This window comes from Balaenoptera acutorostrata, chromosome 5 (genome assembly GCF_949987535.1).
Source record: "Balaenoptera acutorostrata chromosome 5, mBalAcu1.1, whole genome shotgun sequence".
Lineage (NCBI taxonomy): Eukaryota > Metazoa > Chordata > Mammalia > Artiodactyla > Balaenopteridae > Balaenoptera > Balaenoptera acutorostrata.
In genome coordinates, this window is record NC_080068.1 from 117,368,803 (window position 1) to 117,390,100 (window position 21,298).

Genomic DNA, 21,298 nt, shown 5'->3' on the forward strand with positions numbered 1-21,298 from the left:
AGAAACCAACCCTCCCTACACCTTGACCTCAGACTTCTTGTTTCCAGAATTATGAGAAAATACATTTCTCTGTTTAAGCTACCCAGTGTGTGGTACTTTGTTATGACAGCCCTAGGAAAATAATACAGCCAACCAAGAAATGCCATAGACTTTTATCAGGGTAAAATACTTATAAAAAGGTATATTTACATTTCAGAGGTTGTTTTGTTTTCTCTCTAAACCAGAAGGCACTTATTAGACAGCTGTTAGTTTGTTAATGCATCAGATTTACTTGTTAGTGTCTATTTAAGTAACCCACAAAATGCAGGATACTATAAACTTCAGGGAAGGAATAGACACTGAATGGCCCTATACATAAAAACAGAGAAATATAAACCTTCTCAGTGAATGATTTTGCTAATTCTACTTCATGATTACTCCCTCTCTCACACCTTGCATGTCAGAAATACTTTGGCTGACAGTAGAACTGACAGAGCTGGGACAGTAACATTTTTCGAAAATAAAACTATTGTCACAGAATATAGCTTCTTCTTTCCTTTGTTTCTTTCTTGCATTTGTTTTATATTCATCAACATTTTTCAGTTTTGAACATTATCATGCTATTATATTCATGAGGGATAATATTCTAAAACAATTTTACTAGTTTCTTGAATAGAATCAGTGATTACGAGATAAACATTTTACAGGATAGGTGAAAAGTAACTTAGGTGACTAATATAATGGCCTAAGTTCTGTCTCTCTGCACTTCAGTAGCAGCAGCTGAACAATCCTTAAAGATACATAAAAGCACTATTCAACTAGTAATACCCTATATTATTTTTAAAGTGTTTGTAAGAAAGAACTGCTATCTTTTGAAAAACTTAAAAAACTTTGAAGAAACAAATGTAACCAAGATCAAAAGTTAGGAACCTATTTGTTAATTGCAAATATTCTAGTTTATTAAATTAATATTTTTTAAATTGTGGTAAAATTACATAATGTAAAATTTTAGTTAATATTTAAAATATACTGAAAACATGTCCTTACCAATATTGGGGTGCTTCAAAAGACGGCAGATTCTAGCTTCCCTTTCCAGTTTCTGATGATCTATTAAAAAAAAAATAGAAAAATAAATCACAGCATTTAGCAAAAGAGATTAAATGACAATAAACAGCATATTAAAATGACATAAAGCCTTCACATTTACTTATCCTTTGGTTTCTTTTTTTTTTTTTTTTTAAAGTCATCATTTGAATTTGGAATTAGGTGAACACAATAGTTCAACAATCTGTTTTTATTTGCTTGAAGCTTGATAGAATGAGGCATAAAACAGAGCTGAATTCAGACTTTTGCTGGGGAAAACAGTAAAAATGGCACAAAACAATAGTATTCTTTCTTATCCTTACCCTAGGTATATACTGTTACAACAACTTAAATACGCCAATATAGACATACACATTTAAGCAAAGGATACCTATCTGGCAAATGGAATGCCAATGGAACCACTGCTAAATAAGGTTAATCCCAGTTTATCCCTAACAACAAAGTGTTCCCTGTCCCGTCATATTTTCTATCAAATACTCTTCCCACAATTTTGGGTCCAACTTTCTAGACATATGGCGCTTTTCCATATATCAAGAACTCTCCAAACACCAAACTGCTTGCTCGTCTCCACCCTGCTGTGTTTCCCTAACCATTTCCTTGAAGGGGCACAGACTACGGTAAACTTGCATTTAAAAAATCATCTGATACTCTTCTTGGTTTCTTTGTAGTAGTTCATATGCACATAATTATAACCAAAATCACTAGCCAAAACACAAAATAAATGGCAGAGAGAGGCAAGAACACCGCAGAAATACATGTTGCCAATAAAAGAACAGTACTGTAGAGTGTGGTCCTTATTGAAAGCCTTTACATAGAGGAAATGATTTAAACCTTACAATAGCCCTCTAAGATAGGCAATATTATTATCCCTACTTTACAAGTACAAAAACTAAGGCAGAGAGAGGTTAAGATTATAATATTCATAAGTGGCATCTACCAAATCTGCTCTCATTAACTAGTGTCATAAAACAGCCTTAAGAGAATGAGGGGGGCACCTACCTAACAACCCACACAGTTTATGCCAATGGTCCTCAAACTCTGTGGTCTCAGAACCCCTTAACACTCTTAAAAATTATCAAGGACCCCCCCCCCCCGAAGCCTTTGTTTATGTGGATTAGATCTATTAATGTTTATTTTATTAGAAATAAAATTGAGGCAAACTTTAAACATATATTCATAAATTCACTTAAAAACAATAATGAACCCATTACATTAACATAAGTGACTGCATTTAACTTTTAAACTTTTATTTGGAAAAAACTGAAACTTACAGAAAATTTAAAGAATAAGAATAGTACAACATGCACCCCAATATTCATTGCAGCACTATTTACAATAGCCAGGACATGGAAGCAACCTAAATGTCCATCAACAGAGGAATGGATAAAAGAAGATGTGGCACATATATGCAATGGAATATTACTCAGCCATAAAAAGGAATGAAATTGGGTCATTTGTAGAGATGTGGATGCACCTAGAGAGTGTCATACAGCGTGTACAGAGTGTCATATACAGGGTGAAGTTAAGTCAGAAAGAGAAAAACAAGTATCATCTATTAACGCATATATGTGGAACCTAGAAAAATGGTATAGATGATCTTATACGCAAAGCAGAAATAGAGACACAGACGTAGAGAACAAATGTATGGATACCAAGGGGGGGGGGAGGAATTAGGAGATTGGGATTGACACATATACATTATTGATACTATGTATAAAATAGGTAACTAATGAGAACATACTGTATAGCACAGGGAACTACTTAATGCACTGTGGTGACCTAAATGGGAAGGAAAACCATAAAAGAGGTGATATATATATATATATATATATATAACTGATTCATTTTGCTGTACAGTAGAAACTAATACAACATTGTAAAGCAACTATACTCAAATAAAAATTAATTTTAAAAAAGCATAGTACAAAAAACACCTGTGTACTGTTTATTCAGACACATTATTAACATTTTACCCATTTTTTACATCATTTACACTCTCTCCCTCCCTGTATATGTTCGTGTATATGTATACATATATTTATCTAATTGACACACATGTATATATAAATATAAATGTTTATATTTATACCCAAAATAATTTTTTTAAATTTATTTATTTATGGCTGTGTTGGGTCTTCGTTTCTGTGCGAGGGCTTTCTCCAGTTGCGGCGAGCGGGGGCCTCTCTTCATCGCGGTGCGCGGGCCTCTCACTGTCGCGGCCTCTCCTGTTGCGGAGCACAGGCTCCAGACGCGCAGGCTCAGTAGTTGTGGCTCACGGGCCCAGTTGCTCCGCGGCATGTGGGATCTTCCCAGACCAGGGCTCGAACCCGTGTCCTCTGCATTGGCAGGCAGATTCTTAACCACTGCGCCACCAGGGAAGCCCCCAAAATAATTTTTAATGAACCAGTTGAAGGTAAGTTATAAACATCAAGGTCCTTTACCCCTAAAATTTCAGTGTGTATTACTAAGAATTGTGATATTCTCTTACAATCATAGTACAGTTATCAACTTCAGCAAATTTAACATTAAGACAATAATTTACCATCCACACTCCAATTTTCTCAATTTAACCCAATGATGTCCTTTATAGCATTTTTCTCCTTTTAATGCAGGATCCAGTCTAGGGTCAGATACAGCATTTAGTTGTCATTTCTCTTTAGCTCCTTTAATCTGGAATATTTCCACAGTTTCCCTTTGTCTTTTAATGACCTGACATTTTTGAAGAATACCATCATGTCTATTTTTTAAAGAGACTATTTCTCATTTTGGTTTTGTCAAATGCTTACTCATGATTTGATTGAGGCTATGTGTTTGCAGCTACAACATGTGTTCTCAGCTATGTGTTCTCAGCTAGAACATTATCCTTCTCAGGCTATCACATCTGGAGATACACATTGTCCAACTGCTCCTCAAAAGCGATGATAACTTGGATCACAGGTCAAGGTGCTGTTGAATTTCTTTGCTAAATAGTTATCTTTTTAATTTTCCTTTATAACTAACAAGTATGTGGGAAGACATTTTAAGACCATGAAAACATCTTGCTCTTCATAAAAATTTCCCCCTAGATTTAGCATCAGTGATGATTCTTGCCTGAACCAGTCTTTACTATGATGGTAGCAAAATGCTGGTTTTCCAACTCCAGCACAGTAACATATTTTTCATGAAAAATACTATATTCCCCTCTCCCCTCCAAAAAAAGTGAGAAGAGTGGCACTGTTAAATTTTTCCAATCTCTTTGATGTCTGGCTTAATGGACAACAGCTGTATTCTCGTGTTTGCTTCTATATTCAATATGCTGCAATATGTTGTGTATATGAAGAGAATCTGACTCACAAGGTTACATAGTTGGACAAAGAAGAAGTGTCGTAATAGCTTTTTCAGATAATTGTGGATGTTATTCTTTAATATTATACCAAAACTCCATGAATCGTAGTTTCTTAAAGGTTAGTTGCAATGTGAAACCTGAAACCTTATCAATAAACTTTATGAATCATAACAATGAAGTTATAAACTTTAAGTCAAATTTATTTTCAACACTGTATATTGTCCAATGTAATAAAATTTTACCCTGCTACATTAAAATCCATTGTTCTTTCTTGCACTTTGAGTCTTTTACTCAGGCATAATTTTAAAATATGATGCAGTGGTCATCTGGAAAATATTGGTTCAGTATGTTATATAGTTTTTGCTGACACATTTCATTACACACTATCAGAAAAGTAACAACTGTTAATATCACCATTAATCTCGTCAGAAAATTCTTTAAATTTGGGAATGAGTGTAGTTCTCACGGGCAGATACAAGTTTTCCAAAATTCTAATTTTTGTTTGAAAGCTTGAACTGTGTTATTGGCAATAAATGCTATCCGTTGTTTTCCTTGAAGCGATAGGCTCACTTTGTTCATTTTTGAGAAAATGTCTGTCGAAAACCTAAATCTGAATAATCATAGCTAGCTGTTCAGTTGTTATTTCAAATAAAAATGGTGTTCCATGAAAAAACAGCTAATTCAGCTTCCAACTCAAACAACTGTGCAGGTGTTTTTCCTTGAGATAATCATTGTACTTTAATATGGAATAGAGGTGCTTTATGCATTCTTCCCACTGAGTCATGCAGAATGTTCCAGAGATGTGTGATGGAAGGTCAAAATTTAATAACAGTAATAATTTTAATTGGTTCATCAAGTACAATTTTAAGTGAAATGAGTTTTTTTTTTTTTTGGTCTATGAGTGCATGTTGTTGAAAAATAGAGTCCAATAGTATAGTCTGATGTCACTGCCTTGATTCATGCAAAGGCCTCGGCAATTTTATGAACTATTTCTTTTGCGTAATATGTATAAATGTCAACGCATACCAAAAAAGGGGCAGATAATGTCTTAGTTTTATTATGAAAATAGTTTTGACCTTGTAGATCCCCTAAGAGGGTTTTGGGGACTCCTGGGTCTATGGGCCACACTTTGAGAACCACTGGTATACATTATAAAGAACTATTTCATAATAATACTTATTTTTTTGACAATTTAGGAAAATATTTTAAACATATATAGTGTTACAGATAGCTCAAAATGAAATAGTGTTTTAAAGAATCAGTATAGTATTGGATAGGATCTAACAGTATATCCATTATACCTGGATTACCAAATATAAAGACAGATATTCTCTGGCCTTACCATCTAGAACTACAAGCACTTCAAATAAATATAAATTCTTCAAACCCCCTATCTTTTTAACAGTCTTCATTCTTTTTTTTTTTTTTTAAGAAGTCAAATATTTTAATGGTATCCATGTTTGTTAAATCATTGAGAGTCAGACCCTTTCCTTCCACAGTCTGCAAAATATTTTGGAATGACCTCAAATTTCATGGAAGGAAAGCCCTTATAGCTTCCTCATGAGGGCGTAAATTCTTTAAGGGTGGGTCCTGTGTCTTACTCCCTCTGGGATCCCCAAAGCTTATTCTTTTTTTTTTAAATCTTTTTTATTTTTATTTTTTTAAATAGATCTTTATTGGAGTATAATTGCTTCACAATACTGTGTCAGTTTCTGTTGTACAACAAAGTGAATCAGCCATATGCATACATATATCCCCTCCCTCTTGACCCTCCCTCCCACCCTCCCTATCCCACTTCTCCAGGTCATCGCAAACCCCCGAGCTGATCTCCCTGTGCTATGCGGCTGCTTCCCACTAGCTAGCTATTTTACATTCGGTAGTGTATACATGTTGATGCTACTCTCACTTCGCCCCAGCTTCCAGTTTCCTCTCCCCGTCCTCCAGTCCATCCTCTATGTCTACATCTTTATGCCTGCCCTGCCAACAGTCTTCATTCTTAAGACAAGCTACTTCTAGAATACTGTTATTTAGAAATATACAAATAGACACAAAATGTTAAACCAGATTTTGAAAATGTATCTAACACCATCTTAAATACTGTAAAGTAGCCTATGTAAAGCATATGAAAAAATACATGCTTATAGGAATTATAATTTTGTTATGGAGACAGCAAAATGCAAATATATATGCTAAACCATGTGAGCTATACATCATCTAATACATATATAATCATGTGAAAATAAAGAAAAACAAGGTAGCAAAAGACCTTTGGACAATAAGTGAGTGGTATAGTGTCTTAGCTAAAGAGATAAACATAATTATAGAATTTTATATAGCCTATTCTTATGGACTGACTGTGTCCCTGTAAAACTCATATGCTGAACTAACCCCCAGTACCCCAGAATGAGACTGTATTTGGAGATAGGGTCTTTAAAGGGGGTAATTAAGTTAGAATGAGGTCATTAAGGTAGACCCCGATGCCATACGACTGGTGGCCTTAAAAGAAACAGAGTTAAAGAGTTTAGGACACTGACATGCCAAGTGGGAAGACCATGTGAAGACACAGGGAGAAGACGGCCATCTACAAGCCAAACAGAGAGGCCTCAGAAGAAACCAACCCTGCCAACACCTGATCTTAGATTTCTAGCCTCCATAATATGAGAAAATAAATTTCTGTCATTCAAGCCACCTCATCTGTGGTACTTTGTTATGACAGCCTCTAGCTAACTAATAGACCTAAGTATTAGTTTTCTATCACTATATTAAAAATTACTACAAACTTAGAAGCTTAAAACAGTACGTATTTTTAATCTTGCGTTTTCTGTGTGTCAGGAACCTGGGCATATTTTAACTGAGCCCTTTGCTTTAGGGTCTCTCACAAGGCTGCAGTGAAGGTGTCAGCCAGGGCTGGGGTCTCATCGAAAGTCTTAACTGGGAAGGATCTGCTTCTGAGCCCACATGGTTGGAGGCAGTATTTAGTTCCTCAAGAGTTGTTGAGCTGAGGGTCTTAGCTCCTGGCTGGCCGCTGGCTGCCCTCACTTCCTTGCCACGTGCCAACACGGGAACTTGCTTCATCAAAGCCAACAAGGGAAAGAGTCTGCTCGCAAAAGGGAAGGCCCTATCTCATCTAGACTAACCCCAGGAAGTGACGGATATCACACTTGCCATATGTGCTTGGTTAGAAGCAAGTCACTAAGCTGGCCCACTTTTAAGGGGAAGTAATTATAGAAGGGCAGGAATAGCAGGAAGCAAGGACCGTCGGGGCCATCTTAGAGGGTGTGTACTGCATCTGACTACGAGGACTGGGGTTTTCAAGAGCTTCTCTCTGATAACCAGCTTCACTTACTTTTTCTTCCATACAATCGCATCACTTAGTGATCTCCTATGAAACATAAGGCATTCTGCACTCTTCCATCAGGGCATGTTGTGACATCTCAAACATGATGACAGAACTAAAGTTTTCATTAAATGGAAATGCATATTGCCTGGCGTGCTTCACGCTTCAATTAAGTTCACGACTTTGGAGGGAGTAGGTAGGTGAGGAGGAGTGATGAAGTGCCTATTATTACCAAAGCGCACTTCTGTATTTATCCTGCTACAGAGAAAAATTAGTTTTACATTTAAAATTTCCTCTACTTTTAATTCAGTGGGCAAAAAAAAAATCATACACCCTACCTCATCATTCCCAGCACTTACAACTACAATGGTAAGAGGCAAAGACAGATTACAAAAGGCAAGAAAGACATCCATAATACTGTGTATCACCATTTGAAGATTTTCTTTTATTATCCACACACCCTACAGCTAGTGTAGAACCAGCTTCATTTATCATTTAATATTTATTAAAGTACTCAACCTATAATAGTTTCACTTTATTCTTCCTCTGAAGCTCAAGTCCACAATGTTATATGAATAAAAGTATAACCCGTCAAGCTGCCATCTTGTCAGGCCTGATAAGGTACATGCTGTTAGCAATATATGGTTGAAGACTTACCGTATAAAAATGCCTTAAGGAAAATATATTATTGTTCAGTTTTGACAAAGAATCAGTGGGGAATAGTATTACCCAGTACAGAGAACTCCGGATTTTTAAAAAGTTTCTGAGAATTTTGAGAAAATGTTATTTCCTTCCAGCTTTAAGGTACTTTTCGATACTTAATAAGATATTTTATTTCAAGTGAGGTAAAAAATGTGAATTTGGACCTAATAAAACAAATCCTTCACTCCTGTTCCAAGTCAAATTTTAATCTTTATGCAAAATAACTCTGATCACAAGTGAAATTAAAGTGCTAGCCTTGAATCACCTTCGAAAAGAAATAAGAGTATCATTAAAGCTACGTAAAGCAACAACTTATTTATCTGGCAGCCTCAGGGAATGAGTTTTTATCAGTAAGTAAATTTTAAAAGTAACTACCCCCGCAAGTGATAAAGCTTTAAAACGTTAACCTCTTGAGTGTGTGTGTGTTAGGGGGCGTGATCTAATAGTCATTGCTTTCTTACATAGATGACATATAATTTAATGTTTTTGACATCATAGGGTCATCATTATTAGCTTTCATTATTACTCTGCAGTATTTCAGTGAAGCCCTCAGAGGCTGCTGAGGTGTGAAAGCCCACAGGTCCCTGCCCTGTGTCCCAATCTGCCCCCGTCCCCGCGTGTGGAATGATCTTGCAAGCACAGGCAATGCCGACGGATGGTTTGGGCAGGGGAGGAGTTTGGCCTTCCGTCATAATTGGTCACTTATCACCTCTCCCTCCACAACAACACACACACACACACAGGCACACGCACATTCACACAAACGTGTAAACATACAGCCTAAGGAAGACATGGGTTTGCTACACCCAAGAGGGTTTAACTCTTCTAGCTCCCCCTTCCTACAAACATCTCCACCCCTAAAATCATCTTATACAGAAATTATGGAGGAGTCATCTCTGAGGCCCATAAAAATGGAAAGTTTAAAATCCAATTCCATCATTACTTTTTGTTCTGCTGGCCTTTGGGCTTCCCAGCTTAAGCTACTGCCTTCCCTGCTCCCATCTCCTTGGTTCTTCCCTGGCCCAATGCTCCAGTTTGAGGTCAATGCCTCAGATCTACCTATGTGAATCCTGCTTCTCTCTCTTCTGCACTACAACCAGCCCAACTTGATTCTCAACCTTTTTTCACATTTGTTCGGTTTCTAAGCAACAAGAGTCTCAAGTAAGAGACTCTCCTGTTCCCCCTCTAAAACCAAACCTGGCTGGTTATCCATTCTCAGAAGAGGGAAGATTCAACAACATGGATATAAACCACTGCACGTTTTGTATTGCTGCATCTGTTTATTATACCTTTTCAATTTCTTCACACTTTTTTGCTGCCATCTCTTATTGCTTTGAATTTCTCCAACAGGGATATAAAAATATAAAACCACCACAAATAACCTGGCAGTGAGTACCTGAAGAGATCTTCTCTGAATAAAAGGTACAATCTTTAGTATATGGATTCTGGAGCCCTATAATAATATGGATACTTAGATAGAAGTCATATTCCTGGAGGTCTTGGGATTACATTCTGAATACATTTTTCTTGTTAGAGAAATTACTTCTAGCTAAATGAGGCCTTCCTCTGGTAGGAATATAAATTCTGTCCACTTAAGTAGGTCATATTTAAAACCACATTGTAAGTTAAAAGGAACTATTTAAAGGCTCACTTCATTATAAAACCTGAGCATGATGTATATGGATTTAAAGCTGTCATATTCATTTAACAAAAGGTTTTTAAAATTCATAATTAAATATTATACTTTCACGTTACCGGTTTATTTTGAACTATGTTTAATCCATACCATAAAATTGATTTTTTAAACTATGTATTTGACCTAGATTCTTTCTGACATCAGGTATTGGTCACTTCCCATCACTTCTGCTGCCCACTAATATCCTGGAGGGAGAGGAAGATCTCAGGTTTCAGAGCAGAGCAGACAAGAGTTGCTATCTGGTTGCCAAAGTTCCCTGACCTCTCAAAAGATTCTTCTGTCAAATGGGCATAAAATATCTAACATCAAGCACTGTATTTGGAAAAAAGTAGGAAATCAATAAATCACAGTATCATCATTATTATTACTAAAAATCTGTCCAACTTTAAAAGAACTAGATTCCTAAAAGATACATTAAAAAGTATATTAATTCCATCAAATATTATTCATTTTACATGAACTCATATACTATGAAAATAGATTTTCCATAAAATCATTTGATTATGCTATTCAGGCCAACTGAAATAGTGGGAGAACCACTGATATCAGTGGTCAGAAAGAGATAAAATCAATACAGTAAAATATGGACAAAAGCTCATAGTTATTCAATTTTATGGTATACTCTAAATAGCTCAAAACTAAATAAGAATACAGGAAACATTTTTTATTTGCCTAAGTGTAAAACTTTTAAACAAATTAAATTAACCAGTTACACAGAAACTAACGATATTCTTTCATTAATCCATTTCACACAACCAAAATAAATGCTGTTCTGATAAATAATATATCACATTATATTGTTTCAGAGGGAGCTGGTAGATAATATATTTAGACTATTTCCTAGATCTGTAAAGGAATAGTGAAATCTGATAGCACCATTCTTACACTGTCCTACAGGAGAAATATTTTCCCTCTTCCACCACAATAATGGTATTCGTTCAAAGACATGACATTGTATCTATGAAAATAATGCTTTAAACAAAATTATTCAAATGTAAGACAAAATCCCTATCTTATAAGGCTCCTGTTCAGCAGCAATTTAAACAAGAATACAATATGTTATAGATCTTTTAAAATTGCAGGGACTTCCCTGGTGGCGCAGTGGTTGAGAATCTGCCTGCCAATGCAGGGGACACGGGTTCGAGCCCTGGTCTGGGAAGATCCCACATGCCGCGGAGCAACTAGGCCCGTGAGCCACAATTACTGAGCCTGCACGTCTGGAGCCTGTGTTCCGCAACAAGAGAGGCCGCGATAGTGAGAGGCCCGCGCACCGCGATGAAGAGTGGCCCCCACTTGCCACAACTAGAGAAAGCCCTCGCACAGAAACGAAGACCCAACACAGCCATAAATAAATAAATAAATAAATAAATAAAAAGACTTTCTATTTCACTGTCTTTAAAAAAAAAAGAAAATGAAATAAATTTTAAAATGGCAACCATAAGGTATTAAGATTTAAAAATAAATGTATTTTTTAAATAAATAAATAAAATAAAATTGCAAATAGTAAACAGTAATTTATACAAAATACTTTCATATAAAAGTTTGTTTAATATCTGATTATATAGAATATCTACACAGCTACCAAAAATGTAGTGAGGAGATGGGAACACTCCATTCAGACCTAACAGAAGTCTTAGGACAGTCTCTTAGTAGGCCTCTCACTAGTTCTAGGTGATGGGCTGAGGAATTTGAACTGAGCTGTTATCCTTTGGGAGGGGAAGCAGGAACTTAATTGTGTAGAACAGACACAGGGCACAAAGCACTGAAAATGAGACTGTTGCTGGAGTGTAGATTTCCTCTGGATGATAAAGGGGAATGGGCAGGAAGCCCTGCTGACATCCCTTGTAGCACTCGATGACCTTAGCCAGATCTCCCCCTAGGTTCGCAGCCTCTGATGGCATTGCCTCAGAGGGGTACCTCTGCCTGCCTGTGTATCTACCACTCTGCTGACGTGGAGATATCACACACTGCACGTTCTAGGGCATGGAACTAGTATTGCGAGGGTCACCAGAGGACCCCACCAGGAGAAGCAAACCAGAAGTCTAGGAACAAAAGGGTGGTATCTAGAACAGGCAGACAGCCAGGAAAAGTCCCCACAGCAGGCCACAGTCAAGACTGGTCCACTGGAGGAGAGCAAAACTTACCAAGATGACATTTAGGACACAAGGTGTCAGACAGAGTTCACACACAACAGGTGACTGTCTGTCAATAGCACCATTTTAAACTACTATGTCTTAAGTGATTGTTAATATATCAATAAAAAACAAATCCCTACAGAAACAAGTTACGAGGGTATTAGTCAATGCATATTAAGAATTAAAGATATTTCCATGTATCTATACATCAATAATTTAATTGTACATCAATAATTTAATCCATACAAATTTTAAAAAAATATTCTAAGTACACTCCTGTAAAGAGCATAATTTTAATTGTACATCAATAATTTAATTCAGGACTTCCCTGGTGGCACAGTGGTTAAGAATCCGCCTGCCAAAGCAGAGGACACGGGTTCGATCCCTGGTCCGGGAAGATCCCACATGCCGCAGAGCAACTAAGTCCGTGTGCCACAACTACTGAGCCTGCGCTCTAGAGCCTGTGAGCCACAACTACTGAGCCCACGTACCACAACTACTGAAGCCCGTGTGCCTTGAGCCTGTGCTCCGCAGCAAGAGAAGCCACAGCAATGAGAAGCCCGTGCACCGCAATGAAGAACAGCCCCAGCTTGTTGCAACTAGAGAAAGCCCGTGCGCAGCAATGAAGACCCAATGCAGCCATAAATAAATTTTTAAAAATCTTAAAAGAATAATAATAATAATTTAATCCATACACATTTTTTAAAAATATTCTAATTATACTCCTGTAAAGAGGCAATGAGATAAATTTTGTATAATATGTTATTCTGCCCTCAGTCTCCACAATTTGGTCTATACCATAGCACTCTCCCCAGGTGTAATTTTACTTGTTTTGGAAGGATTTGCTGCACAATTCCAATTTCCTGTTTAGGCATAATAGAGCTAAATCACTTGAGACATGTTGCATTAAATCTTTCAAACTTACTACCTAGAGACTAAAAGGACCCAGAAGAGAAACAAAGCATATACAATCCACACTTTACCATTTTTTTCCAGTGGCCTAGATGGTTTACAGGCAGATGCACAGTAACACAAGAGAGCATTTACTTCAGGGATTTGCTATTCTTTTTAGCTTTTCTTATTGTGGTAAACATATTTTGCTATTCTTAAACATGTTCTACTAATAGTTAAGAACACAATTTATTCAAAACATGAAAAGTATAAAATATTTATACAGTTTTCCAGAGGACTTCTTCCTTATGTAGTTTAATATTAACATTAAAAATAGAAATAAAAGAATAACTTTGGATAATAATTTAGAAGGCTGTAGGAAAGAAATGTAAGAAACATGGATTTTTATGGTTCCTTTAAGCATCTGGAACATTCGGTTATCCATTTTTCTGTGAATGAGTTTCCCCCAGAGATAACTGCAAAGCTAACAAAGCTTAAACCTCAGGGCCTTTCAGAGGCACAGGCCACTGAAAGGATCTTAGCTACATGATCATGTGTTTTCATAAAACTTGCAGAACAAGATATTTTAACACCATCAGTTACAACCATTATTTCTTTCCATTCCCTCCATCACACTTCCCCTTGTGTTGAGTGATACTGAAGTGGGCATGAACATTTTTGAGATCTAGCTAAGGGGAAGTTGAGCTGAAGATACAATTTAGTTTGGATTTAATGATACATTTACCTGGTTTACAGTCACTTCTGGGTATAATTATGTTATTGCTAGTCATCCCAATGTAGGGATGTTTCCAGGAGTATGTCCACGTCCCAGCCTGCCATGGGATGACGGGACACCCCAGAGCTGCATCATGATATAAACTTGTACTACAGTTCACCCTGCAAGTATGTGCACAGAGAAGAAAGAGCAAGGTTTATTTTTGCTATTTTTCTGGACTTTGTTGTGCTTTGCATTATCTGTCAGCTAAAACACAATTTCTTGTGACTATTTTCATTCTAAATACATATTTTGAGTTTAATTCTGTATTTATAATTTTCTTTTCTTTTCCTTAGAGAATGTCCCAAATTGCATAAGCTTCAGGCCCTACTAAACCTGGTTCCATACTCTTTATTATTCTTACGAAAAAAAGGGAAAGATGAATTACTGCTTAAATTCTAAACTTAAAAAACCACACAAAATGTGTATTAACTTTCCTCTTTAAGTAAATAGAAACTCATTTATATTATTAAAACTAGTCATTAAATAGCCATACACATCTTATATTACATCGGTTGTGCATGACAAACCACAGAAAAAAGATCACCAAGTTGAAAATCAGGGGGAAAAAATGGCTTTCAGTAGAGGCTCTGCCAGGAATACGGGCAAAAAACAGCAAATTTATATATGTGAAAAACTATACTCATTCCTTTCTATCCTATGAGAATACTACAGATTTGAGATAACTTATTTTTATAGTTAAGGGGAAAAAACTCCTATGTCAGACATATTTATTATTAACATATTATTAAGCATTTTATCAACATATTTTATTAACATATTATTAAGCATTTCTATTAAGCAGAGACAGGACACTGAATGATGTTTTTAAGGCAAAGTAGCTTATAGTCTAGCTACTCATGAACTGTCAACAGTAATTAAACTAGGAATTATTGGTTTTAGTAATAACAATAGCCTTTGAATTGGAGAAGGAAAGTGAAACTATCATTTATTAAAGTGTACTCCCCAAGTTAAAAAATTCAAGACACCTAAAATTCTTGTCTCTACATATTTTAATCATATATTCCTAGTTTACCGAATTTTATGGATGCTTTTATTTCCTACCTGCATAAATATGAGGTTTAATGTAGCCACCTAAATGAGATAGAAAAACCACTACTGAAACAAGATATTAAAATGAAATTGTCTCAGTTTTAGCTGAAATCCTGAAAGCTAAAAACAAAACAATTGTCAGGTACAGGGTGCTAAAACCATATATTCAGTACTTCCCAACTTCAACTTCAGTTGAAGCCAATCTCTGTCATGAACCCATTGCTCATTTCCAGCTGTATCGGAGCAGGTAATGAGACCACCAGGGAGAACTGCTCTGGAAAGAATCGTCAGAACACCCTGCATCCCCTCCTACCCAACGCTGGAATGGAGCTTACCCAAGGGTACCAAATTCAGGGTGACTCAGAGAAATACTGGAAGAGGTGCATCCCTTACATTTTGAGAAATTTAAGAACAGCTACTTATTTTAAACCTAACTCTAAAGGCATAAAACTGTGGCTGGCTAAAGGAGTGCTTTGAGATCAGGCCATACTTCCACCTATGGCAGACAAAGATGCATGTTTCTCTGAAAACTGATTGTGGGCCCACAGGAGGGATTGACTGTCTTACAAGAGGCAATCCCCAAGAGGCCCACCTGGGGAGGCAATGTGATCCCAACACGGGTGGAAGGCCAGAAGCCCAGGAGCAGGAAAGGCAGTTAAAAACAGCCGGCCAGGGGAAGCATGGTCATCAACAGCATAACTACCGACAGAGGTCCCTAGGAGGAACTGTCCAAAAACCCACAAAGATGCCCCTTGAGGGAGAGTCAGCAATCATGCATCCATCAGATGGCAGCAGTGCAGATTACAACGGTACCACTGGAATTAGACTTGCACAGATCCTTACAGCTCTGTCCTGGAGGGCCAGTGAGTGGGAGAGGAAGGGGGGTGACAAAAAGCGTTGGGTTATCACACCCCTTCCATGCGCCATGGAAGCTCTCGAACCTGAAACAAGCTTGACTTGGGAGAGGGGAGAAGTTTTAAATAATATTACACTGGTCAGGACTTTTACATTTCTGAGAAACGAGACTGTTCTTGTGACTAAAAGGAACTGCAAAGCTCTGAAATCTGACCAAGACTTCATCTAGGGCAGAGGTGAATAGGTACAGTGGGTTTGAGGGAGCTGAGAAGGGTAGTGTCAGTGGGGTGCAAATGATCTAATTACTATATTTTAATATAATAGTCATAGATTAGATATATTTTCTTTAACAAATCTGTAACCACCTAGAACTTGGATTTACTGAATATTATTTCCTTCACATCCCATTCCTCTGCTTTCAGAGTTCCATGTTCAATTTCCTTTGAAAGCAGAGCTATGAAGAACAGTCTAGGTTCTCATTACATGAGAGCATTTCATGTGTCCTTTCCAATCACCTAAAATTTTTCTAAATAACTTACACTTTAAAAGTGTGTCATCTTATTCTTTCTGATCCTGAAAGTATAATGCATATGAAATGCAGGACAGAATTCCTTGGACTTAAGAGAGTGGTATTCTTAATTTATCGTCATTCTAGATGTCATCCTTCGTCATTCATTGAGAATGAATATTTATCTTTTACCTAGAATGCTCTGTCTCAGGTAAGTGCTGCATCATTTAGAACATGTGTTTGGCATTGGCATGGCATTACAAACTGGGCCAGCTCTAAAGCAAGAACTCTTTGCAACCCTGCCTGGCCCAAGGCCCACAGTTTACAAGGAGGCATATTAAATGCCACCTAAATTGACTCTGGTGCCTTCTAAACTCTGAAAGAGGAAAACGTTTGCCTCTATGTGGTAAACTTTAAAGCTGTCAGGCAAAAACCTGTCCTGGATTGACATGTGAAGTTAACGTCCACTCCCACGTGAAATGAACAGACCCACTGCCCAGCTGCTGTAGATAGAGTGACACTGAAAACAATTTCTGATTTGTGTTAATCCACAGGTATTATCAGAATCAAAACATGGCTCCCTAACAGCTGTAAAGGGGGCAGGGGAAGCCCTAGGAGCTTATTGGGGTTTTCTGCATCACAGTTAAAAGAAATCAATGGCTACCTCTTCCCCAGGGAATAAAACGCCAGAGGCACTAGGGAGAAACCCATACTATTTGCTCCTTTAAAACTTGAGACTCTAGGAATTCTGCCAAGTGACCTGGAAGTGTGGGACTGTGACCGGAGGCCACTGAAGAGAGCATCCTGAATCTGCTGCTTGCAGTAGAATCGAGTACGTGGTGATAGTACACCCTGCATATTCCACCCTTGACAACTCACCTATCTCCTACACAATAAACCTTTTCTCCTTTTCACGTAGCCTAATTATTCCTGCCTTGTTTGTCTCCATCCTTGTTCCTTTTACTCCAATATTATTTTTCTAGAAAATCTTATAAAAATGATAGATTCTAACTAGAAAAAAATATATGTATATATATACACACATACACACACATACACACACATGTTTTATATATACATACATACCACATTTCAGCTAAAAGAAATAAATATCATTTAAAACTCCACTACCCAGGGAGCTCCCTGGTGGTCTAGTGGTGAGGATTCAGTGCTTGCACTGCCGTGGCCTGGGTTCAATCCCTGGTCGGGGAACTGAGATCCCACAGGCCGTGCAGCGTGGCCAAAATAAAAAACAAACAAACAAAAACTCCACTACCCAGATATACCATTATTTACATTTTGATGCAGGTCTTGCTAGTCTTTTCCTTTGCATATACATAACATACTCCTTTTGACTTTAAAATCATAGTTTATAGACTTCTGTAGACTCAAGCAATTGAGTCCCTCAAGCAACTGCTTGGTACAGAGAGGTGGCCGACTGGCTGGCTAGATGAATGATAAAAGCTGACAAACTTGAATTTGGGGAGAGGGAATATCCCTTCCAGACAAAATATATCCCAGTCATACCAAAGTATACTCTGTGCAATCTCTTTTAAAATGATGTGACTAATTGGCTCCTCAGAATATCTGCATCAATGGTAAAGTTCTCATAGAATCAGAGGAAAATTAATTATTCTGATTAAAAAGTTCACTTCTGAAAGAAAAAAACATGAGACTGCTATGTAAATGTACATGCAAAGGTAACTATAGTCACAGAGTCACTCAGGTAGCCATGTGAAAGTTCATAAAATGTGCAGGCTTTTGTGAAAAGAAAAACAATGAAATCTTCCATCCAAAACAGCTGTGTTATATTTACTTCATTCATAATTTATCACCATGCTTTATTCATTGATGTCTACCATTTGCCTTTTGGTAATACAAGAAGATCTATACAGATCTATACAGACACAATTCCCGTCTTCTTGGAATTTACAAGCCAAATGGGGAGACTCCTTTAGCTGTGATTTTGATATATCTATATATTGGCCAAAATATAATGAAAATGTGGGGAAAATATCACTCAAACTCCAGGCTATCTCTATCACACAAACCATTCAAATCTTATGAAATGGTTATTTGGATTAAGCGGTTCCCTCCACCCCAACCATTCAGTCTACTTTATTTATTAAAGACTCGGCATCTAGCCGGTCTTCTACTTCACCCAAAGCCTGCCAACACAACACGTTGGGCTACTTCCACACACACAAGGGTAACTGGTCACAGCCTCCCAGTTCCTTGACCTCTTCGTCCCCAGTGATCTTCACCTCCATTCCAGTTCAGTCACCCCTCGAGCAGTCATTCCCTGATACTTGGTCATCCTCCCCCAGAAGCAGGAAGGTAAACATCCTGATCTCCAACCACCAAACTGCTCACTTTCCAAACTGTTCACTCAACACTTTCCAGGTAACCTCTTCCAACCATCAGGACCCCCAGTTCACCGACTCCTCCCCTTTTTCCCTCCATTACTTACTTTCCTCCACGTCCCTATGCACACTGCTCCAGCCACACTGGCTTGACTTCTCTGTTCCTCAAGTACGCTATGAATTCTCCTGCCTCAGAATCTTTGTGCATGTGTCCCCTCTGCTGGAATACTCATTCCACCTCTCTTCGATTTAAATCTACTTATTCTCCACATTCTAAAACAAGTATTTTTCTCTTCAAGGAAGCCATTTCTAACATGCTGAAATCCCCTATTCTTGCTCACACATAGCAAAGATTCGACTTCATAGTTACGTGCCGCACTTGCGATTTTTTCATTTAGTTGTAAGAGTTTTGTTTTTTTTTAATGATCTATCTCTGCAATAAACTGTAAGGTCCAGTACAGCAGATTTCCTGATTTTTGTTCACCATTTTATACCCTACACCTAAGAGAGTGTCTGGCACATAGCAAGTAAGCAATAAAAATTTACTAAATGAATTCGTGAATAAACAGGGAAAAAACATATAGAAAAAACATGAAAGTAGGAGTAAAAAAAGAATGGAGACTGCTTCTGATAGAACTTGGCTTATTTCTTTCTCCAGGTGGCCGCAGAGATATGAGAATAACCTGGTCAATCAATCCAGAGGCTGCTTAAGAGTCAGACAAGACAAAACCATCTGAATAAGAAAGCCTCCTTCTTGCATCTCCTTCCCTCCCACCCTCCCTATACCCCCCCATCCCACCCCTCTAGGTGGTCACAAAGCACCGAGCTGATCTCCCTGTGCTATGCTATTGTCTTTTAAATGCTTGCTTCTCCCAAGCCCCTCTTCTTTTAACTCTTCTCTACATGTCTGCCATACAGACTAGTGATATATTCCTCAGTCTCTGCTTTTCTGCTCTAAGTTAAAAAATCAACAATAACACATGAAAGAAAACAGAAATACTAAGTCATATCCCTTAACCACAGCTAGGGAGAAATCAAGATTTTTAAAAGTTACATTGAGTTTTAACAACTCTCATTTCAAAGCATTAAAAAAAAAAAAAAATTTAAGGCAAATCTCTCAATACAAGTTTGAAACTAAAGCACAAGCAAGGAAACATCAACTCCCCATTGCAATGTAAAATTGAATTTCTTAGAAACGCCCCAGCATACATTCTTTATAATGAGATCAACTTCATAGTAGCTGTCTGACTCACTGGTTCTTTAAGACAAAGATAATAATATCCAAACCACTTAGGAAAGAAGAGAGAAGGAAGAAAGGAGGAAACGGAAGGAAGGCCTCAGTTACACTCAAAATGATGTATCTGAAGATAAGCTAAAGAACACTTTATATATCTCTAACGCATACTGGAAAAAGGTACAATATTTGGTGTGTGTTTCTTTGCAAAGCCTGATAAAAGTTAATTACACAAAAAGGTTAAGGAAGATGTATTTAGGGATAAAGAATGGTGATTTAAAAACAACTTACTACCAATGCCACTAATAGAACTAAGAACTTTACCTGTCAAAGGCTTCGTTCATGCCCAATGAAAAAATCCTAACAATTAACCTATATGAAAACTCTATCACAAACCTAATAGTGACTGAACTTTTCCTTCTTGGGTATGCTTCGTTTTAATCTGAAAATATTATTTCCAAATTAATAAATTACAGAATATGACACAAGCTCATTATTAAGAAGTCCATTCATTTGCAACTTGAGGAATTCCCTTCTACTAGTCCTGTTTTCAGATAATGTTTAAGTTCTTCTCACTGACCAGGTTCTGTGGAAATGGAAGCAGAAGATATTTATAGAGATCAATACTTATAAAAGCAAGGGGAAGATCAGGCAGAGTGAGACACTGAACTGTTATGCAAGTCCAACAAGGCCTCGACCCGCTGGACCTGGGAGACCAGCTCTGCAGCTGAGGCTGACCCTGGCCACTGGAGGCTCTGCTGATGCCTGCCCCACCTCCGCCCAGCAAGGCCTTCCTCCGAGGGGAATCTGATGGCCTATCCTAGTGTCTGCCACAGCTCTTTAATAGCACATGAGCTTAAAAAAAAAATAGTTTAATAGGTTCAAGAAGCTGGGTGAGACAAGAGAAGCAAAAGAACAAAATCAGAGCTACTCCAGGGTAAGTTCCCTTTAGGAATTATGGGACTGTGGACTGCTGTTTTCACAAATGAGGACACGGAGGTGTGCAGAGGCGGAAATCTGCCCAGTCACACAGAACTAGAAGAAAAAATGTTCTCTGTGTCATGGGAAAGCCTGTCCTTGGCCTGAATGTAGGTGACCTCCCATTAGGATACAGAGAGATGGCACTATACTTACACAGGGACTTGAGACAAAGAAAGGCCTCCTAATGATAGGTCTGATTAATGGAACACCTTTCTCTGGGGCAGTGCTGGGCAACTGGCCGGCATGGTATAATTAATCTTCACCATCTCCCTATGAGACAGGTAGGTCACAAAGAGCATTACCCTAAATTAAGAGTCAGAGAGAATGAAACACAAAAGGAATTCCTATAATTTTCCTGTA

At 37.6% G+C, this 21,298-nt stretch overlaps 1 protein-coding gene across 17 annotated transcripts in view; it reads right to left on the bottom strand.

Moving 5' to 3' along the window:
• CAMK2D (calcium/calmodulin dependent protein kinase II delta) overlaps window positions 1-21,298 on the bottom strand; it is a 281,455-nt gene that overhangs the window by 192,782 nt on the left and 67,375 nt on the right. For all 17 annotated transcript variants that reach the window (XM_028168705.2, XM_057546259.1, XM_057546254.1 and 14 more), the window contains exon 3: window positions 1,027-1,086. In XM_028168705.2, coding sequence (XP_028024506.2) covers window positions 1,027-1,086 — 60 coding nt within the window. The remainder of the gene's footprint in view (window positions 1-1,026; window positions 1,087-21,298) is intronic.